The 6,006-nt window shown below is 68.3% G+C and overlaps 1 protein-coding gene across 2 annotated transcripts; it reads left to right on the forward strand.

Annotated features, from left to right (window-relative positions):
* Positions 1 to 2,197: 2,197 nt before the first annotated feature.
* LOC142040051 (interferon alpha-inducible protein 27-like protein 1) lies at positions 2,198 to 4,867 on the forward strand. 2 transcript variants are annotated; one of them, XM_075047268.1, is made up of 5 exons: positions 2,198 to 2,892; positions 3,240 to 3,307; positions 3,717 to 3,755; positions 4,140 to 4,301; positions 4,647 to 4,867. In XM_075047268.1, exons 2-5 carry the CDS (start codon positions 3,304 to 3,306, stop codon positions 4,730 to 4,732), a joined length of 291 nt encoding a protein of 96 aa, XP_074903369.1. In that variant the 5' UTR covers positions 2,198 to 2,892; positions 3,240 to 3,303; the 3' UTR covers positions 4,733 to 4,867. The 2 variants fall into 2 exon arrangements, with proteins under 2 accessions (XP_074903369.1, XP_074903368.1); XM_075047267.1 differs by having other exon boundaries at positions 3,245 to 3,307.
* Positions 4,868 to 6,006: the final 1,139 nt, after the last annotated feature.

Consider the following 6,006-nt stretch of genomic DNA (forward strand, 5'->3'; position numbering starts at 1 on the left):
AAGCAGGGGTGGCCAGGGCTAGGGTTGGGGGAGATGAGGCACCCCGGCTGTGGTGAGCATCCTGCGGCGCTTGGCCCTCCAAGGTCACCGGGAGAGCCCGGCCGAGGGCTGCGGGGACCGTGCCGTGGGATGGGGCTGTGTGGGCCCCCCCCCAGGCTGGGCTACCCCTAGTACCGCAGTCCTGGGAGGCTGCCCAAGGTCAGCCGAGGCGGCTGGAGCTGAACTGGGCTGGGATACCGGAGCCCCGACCCTGTGCCCTGGTTCTGGGGGTTCAGGGTGGGCACAGCCGCCGGCTTTCAGCTCCCACTGCGCCCCGACAGCTCCGTGGGACCCTGGGGTCCCCTGCACCCCTACAGCAAAACCGTGCGGCAGCAACCCACTGCGCTGCAGGGCCAGCGGAGCCCGAAGGGTTAAGTGGGTGCATCTCTGCAACCCCTGGCCTCGGGACACCCGCTCAGTCTGCTTTTTGGGGGGGAAACGGGGGTGCTGGTCCAGCCAGACTTGCTGTGCCCTACCGCTGCTGCTGGGCTGGGGACTTGGATCCTGGGAGCTGTGTCTCTGGGGTCCCCAGCGCCGGGTCCTTGGGGACCGGCCATGCGGGAGGCCCTGGGGTGCTGGTGGAGCATCCTGGGGGGGACTGCGGCCATGCTGGTAGCAGCGTTGCACCCCGCAGCAATGGCTGGTGGCTTGGGGGGGGGGGGGGGGCACCGAGCAGCATCTCTGCTGCCTGGGGGTGCCACGAGCGGGGCCGGTGCGGTGAGCGTGTACTTGGCACCCACCGGCTCCTTGCAGAGAGCTGCAGCGCGTGTGGCCACAGCTCCCGGCGCTGAGTCACGGCCGCGTGGGTCCTGGCCAGCGCCACGTCCCTCCTGCCCACGGCCGGGCCCCCCGTGCACCCCTCACCCCCCCATCCTGGGAGGGGGACAGGACTGGGACCCCCCGTGAGGGCTCCCTGCACCCACCATCGCACCGCTCCAGCCGTGAATTTAGGGGTAGGAAGGTCACCGGGGTCAAGGCACGGATGGGCTGCGGTGACACTCGCCCCCTCAGTCGCCCTGCCCTGGCTGTGCTGTGCCAGGGCTGGGGCGTCCCCCCCGCCACCCTGTTGTGGTCTCAAGCCCCTGAGATGTCAGCTGAACCCCCCCTCCCCTGGGCAAAGGCATCTCTGGCCTCCCCTGCCCAGATCTGGGGTGTGGGGGGGGGGGCCCGGACGCCCAGGTCCTTCTCCCAGCCCTGCAAACGAGCCAGGCAGGACGAGTGGGGGCGTGGAACGTGGGTGTCCCCCCCCCAGCGTTGGCCACAGCTGCACCGAGCTGCGACCGCTGCTCTGGCACACGGGCTGCAGCAAGGGAGGGGGACAGGGTGGTGCGGGGTACAGGGGGATCCCGGGGGGGTGCTGGGGTGCTGCAGGGTTTTGGGGCAGCGTGGGGGGTGTGGGGGGGTTGCGGCTGGTGCATCCTAAACCAGCGCAGCAGCAGCAACCGTGGGGACCTCTGCCAAGAGCCAGGGCCAACGGAGGAGCCCCTGGCTCCGAGCGCAGGCAGGCACCTCCGCCATCCGTGCGGGCTCACGGGACACGGCACTTGGCCATGGCCCCGTCTCCTTGGGGGTGCAGCCCCCCACGGTCCAAACTGCCGAGCCTCGGACGCATCCTGAGGTGTCCCACCGCCCGCGAAGGGCACCCACCGGCCCAAACACAGGACGGTGGGTGCGTTACCAGCCTGAGCACCCTGCGGCTGGTGCAGAGACTATGGGTCCCAGGCACGCGCGTTGGCTGCGGCACTGTCTAGCTCTCCAAACACGCAGGAATCTTGCTCTGGCACGGCCGCGGGTGCTACGGGACCGCCGGGATGCACCTGGGACCGGGTGCAGGCAGAGGCCGGATCCGGGGGTGGGCAGCAGGTGCCCCCCACAGCCCCTGCCCAGCCTCGGGCTTCACCGTGGCCACCGACTCCTTCCAGGTTCCCACCCCGTGGGAACGCAGCCCCGCGTCACCCGCCTCTCCCTCCCAACCCTACATACTTCTTCATATGCCCATATGGAGTCGGCCGGCGTTATGGAATGTTAAGAAGTATGTATTTTTGGGCTGGGACCCCCACGCCGGGACCCACCAGCACTGGCCCAAGCGGCGCCTCTGGAGAAACGGTGCGTCCCTGGGGCTGGTAAAAAGGAACCAGATCAACTTGCAACTGGATTTGGTCCCCTTCAACCAGCTGCAGCGGCGCATGCGCTACGGCACCCGCTGCGCCCTCGCCGCCCCGGCCTGGAGGGGCTGCCGCCGGGTGGGCTGGATGCATCCTGCCCTGAGGGGGCTCGGGGTGAGGAGTGGGGGAAAAGGAGGTTTGCAAAATGGGCTTTTTGGCTGGTTTTTGAAGTTGCCCGGTGGAGGGGAGGCAGCCAGACGGGCTGCACCTCCGCTGCCGGCCGGTGGAAATTGTGCTGCCCAGACTGCCCACGCTGCCTGTAGTCCTCGTCAAAAACCACAGAGCTAAAACGGTCCCAAACCTGGCCGGGAAATGCCCCATAAAGCCCCAGCCACCACGGCACAGGCGTGAGAAGCCTCCCCCCGCCCAGCACATCCCCCAAACCGCAGCCCCGTCACCTCCCGTTCCCACGTTCCCGTGAGGGGGTCGAGGGGAGAGAGGGCTCCCCGTGGGGGGCAGCCCCAGGGTCCGACCCCCAGGGACTGGGGAGCCACAGCCCCGCTGCCCGGCCGCCTCCTGCTCCGGCAGAACCAGGCACACCAAGTAAACACCAAGATGGACCAGGAATTCGAGAAACCGAAACTCAGCAGAGCGGTTTCTTGGAAATTTGCTGTCCTGACGTCACCCGGGGCCCCTGTTAACAGCGGCAGGCAGCGCTGACCTCTTCGTCAGTCTGGCAGACGGACAGGTTGGTAGTGCAAGGTGCTGGGGTCCCGCAGTGGGGGTTTGGGGTGCCGGGATCCCACGATGGGGGTTTGGGGACAGGACTCCTTTTCCAAGGGGGGGGACGACAAAAGCGGGGGGGGCTGCTCAACCCACGGGGCTGGCAGAGTGGCTAGGGAGCCCTGGGCTGGGAAAAAACCACGGGGTCTGGTGGGTCTCTGCTGTTGTGGGGTGGCTGGGGGCTCTTGGGGGCAGGAGGGGGTGGGGGGGGGGGGTGGCTGCGGACACCCGGGCAGGAGAACAAGACCCCCCCAGCCCCGCTCACCACCCACACCACCCTAAGAAGAAACTTTCATTCTTACTCCCTGAAACACCAGGCTCAGACCGGACCCAGTACACCTCTTGCTCCGGCAGCTGCCCCCCAGGCCAGCCCACCATGGGTAAGCTCATGGGGTTGGGGGCACGGGTCCCGCAGCGGGGCAGCGTGGGGCACACGGGGCACCGGCCCCTGGGTGCGCAGCAAACCTCCCTCTGCTTGTGAGCGAAGGGCACAGGGGGGCTCAGGGCTCTCGTGGGATGGGGCCAGGGCTGGCCACGGGCATCAGGGCTGTGCCGGCAAGGACTCGCTTCCGTGGCATTTTGGAGAGGGTGCAGCCGCTGTCCTGGTGGTGTGGGACGCTGGGATGCTCCTGGCAAGGGGCACATGCTGCTCCAGTGGGCAGGAAGGGGGCTGGGGGTGCGGGCAGGGGATGGAGGAGCCCCTTGCCGTGCTGCCCAGAGCGAGGGGAGCAGCTCGCCTTCGCTTTCAGCCCTGCCGCCTGACCGCCCTCGATCTCTCCTCTGTTACAGATTTTGTTGGCTCTGCCATCGGGCTGACCGTAGGGATGGGTAAGACACCGGTGGGCACAGGGATGGCTGACACCACGTGGAAATAAATCACTTTCCCAGGGCTTCAAACTGCTGCTTTGCACACACAGACCCCTCTCGGGGGGTGCCGCCCCCTCCCCTAAAAGCTGCATCTTGGCCTGTCCCCAGAAGGCCGAGTGGAGGACCCCATCGATGCCCCAGCTAGGGAGATTTGGCCCCGGGACCCTGCCCCAGTCGCTCTGCTCCCGGCCGTCCCGGGCGAGCTGGAGCTCTGCCTCCACGCGCCCCCCCATTTCGGGGCAGGAGGACGCGCGTGGCTGAGGAGCGACCCAGGGCTGAGGGTTTTGCAGCCTGGGGACACGCGCGTGCCCGCGGGAGCGTCACCGCTGCCGCTCTCCGATGCAGGACTCTCTGCGGTGGTGGTGCCGGCAGCCCTGTACGCTCTGGGCTTCACCAAAGCGGGAATTACGGTCGGATCCGTGGCCGCCAGAATGATGTCTCTAGCTGCCAAGGCCAACGGCGGGGGGGTGGCCGCTGAGAGCCTGGTGGCCTTAGCGCAATCGCTCGGTGAGTGCTCGCAGCGGGGTGCCCGTGGGGGTCACCACCGTGGGCCCCGTGTTTTGGCCTCCCCGGGTGGTACCGGCAGCGTGGCGAGAGCCTGGGGTGGCGGCGGGACTGGGGACCCCCCCCCCCCCCCCCCCGGGATCCCACCTGCTCGGGGGTGCCTGGGGTGGCCCCGTTGGTTGTGCTGGCCTGGCAGCAGGGAGGTGAGGTCTGGGGGGGGGCTGCGGCTCCTCGGGGGGCTCCCCCAGGCTAATGGGGTGCAGTGGGGGTCCCATGCTGGGGCTGGGGTTGGGGCTGGGCGGGGGGGGGGGGGGGGGGCTCGGGGTGATTTCTCCTCCTCTTCCTCAGGGGCAGCAGGAGTCCCCTCAGCTGTGAAGGTGGCCGTGTCAGCCATCGGGGCTGCCATCGGGTTTGCTGTGAGAGCCCTGCTGTGACTGTGACTGTGACCCCCCCGGCCCCCCCCGGGCCCCTCACTGATGTCTGCCCTGACACTCTCCCCCCTCGCTGCGACCCCCTGCATCTCTCCCCTCCCCGCTGTCTCAGACCCCCCAATAAAGACTCTCCCAAGGCAGATCTCCTCCTCTTCCTCCTCTTCCTCCTCGGCCGGGGCGGGATGCGCCGAGCGGGGGCGGGGACGGGGCGGGACGGGGCGGCCCCGGCTCCGGCTCCAGCTCCGGTACCGGCCCGGGTCGGCGGGCGGGCAGGTAGGCAGGGCGGTCGCGGTGTGTGGGGGGGTGCCCCCGGGGTCCCCCCCTTCTCCCCTCTCTCCCCCCCCCCCGGCCCGGGAGCAGCGGGGCCGGTCCCGTCGCTTGGCCGGTTCCCGGGGGGGGCTGAAACCGGGGCCGGGGGGGGGGGGTGTTGCGGGCTGGGGGAGCTGCTGCCGGCCCCTCCGGAGGGAAGGTTTCTTGCCTGCCCGCCCTCCTGCCTGCCTTTTTTCTTTCTTAGCGATGAAAAACACGCTCAAAAGAGCTGCCGCGGGAGCCGCTGTGGGAGTAGGTGAGGGTCTGGCGCTCGGGTTCGCTGCCCGGTCCCATGCCCAGGGTGGTAGCGGGGGGATCCGGCCGGGCTGGGGGGGCTGCGAGTGCCGGGGAGACTTCGGGTGCTGCTGCGAGGGAGGGGGCAGCGCTGGAAATCTGGCTGCCGTCCGCCGCTGCGGCCCTGCAAATCTGTCTGCATCCACTGCTGCAGCCCTGCATGCTTCTCCTCTCCTCTCCCTCTCCTCTTCCTCTCCCTCTCCTCTTCCTCTCCCTCTCCTCTTCCTCTCCCTCTCCTCTTCCTCTCCCTCTCCTCTTCCTCTCCCTCTCCTCTTCCTCTCCCTCTCCTCTTCCTCTCCCTCTCCTCTTCCTCTCCCTCTCCTCTTCCTCTCCCTCTCCTCTTCCTCTCCCTCTCCTCTTCCTCTCCCTCTCCTCTTCCTCTCCCTCTCCTCTTCCTCTCCCTCTCCTCTTCCTCTCCCTCTCCTCTTCCTCTTCCTCTTCCTCTCCCTCTCCTCTTCCTCTCCCTCTCCTCTTCCTCTCCCTCTCCTCTCCTCTTCCTCTCCCTCTCCTCTCCCTCTCCTCTCCCTCTCCTCTCCCTCTCCTCTCCCTCTCCTCTCCCTCTCCTCTCCCTCTCCTCTCCCTCTCCTCTCCCTCTCCTCTCCCTCTCCTCTCCCTCTCCTCTCCCTCTCCCTCTTCCTCTTCCTCTCCTTCTCTTCCTCTTCCTCTCCCTCTCC

The sequence above is a fragment of the Buteo buteo genome, chromosome 16 (genome assembly GCF_964188355.1).
Source record: "Buteo buteo chromosome 16, bButBut1.hap1.1, whole genome shotgun sequence".
NCBI lineage: Eukaryota > Metazoa > Chordata > Aves > Accipitriformes > Accipitridae > Buteo > Buteo buteo.

Coding starts and splice junctions, on each gene's coding strand:
- LOC142040051 (XM_075047268.1), top strand. Junction 3,756..4,139: donor CGGGCTGACCGTAGGGATGG/GTAAGACACCGG, acceptor TCTCCGATGCAG/GACTCTCTGCGGTGGTGGTG. Junction 4,302..4,646: donor GGCCTTAGCGCAATCGCTCG/GTGAGTGCTCGC, acceptor CCTCTTCCTCAG/GGGCAGCAGGAGTCCCCTCA.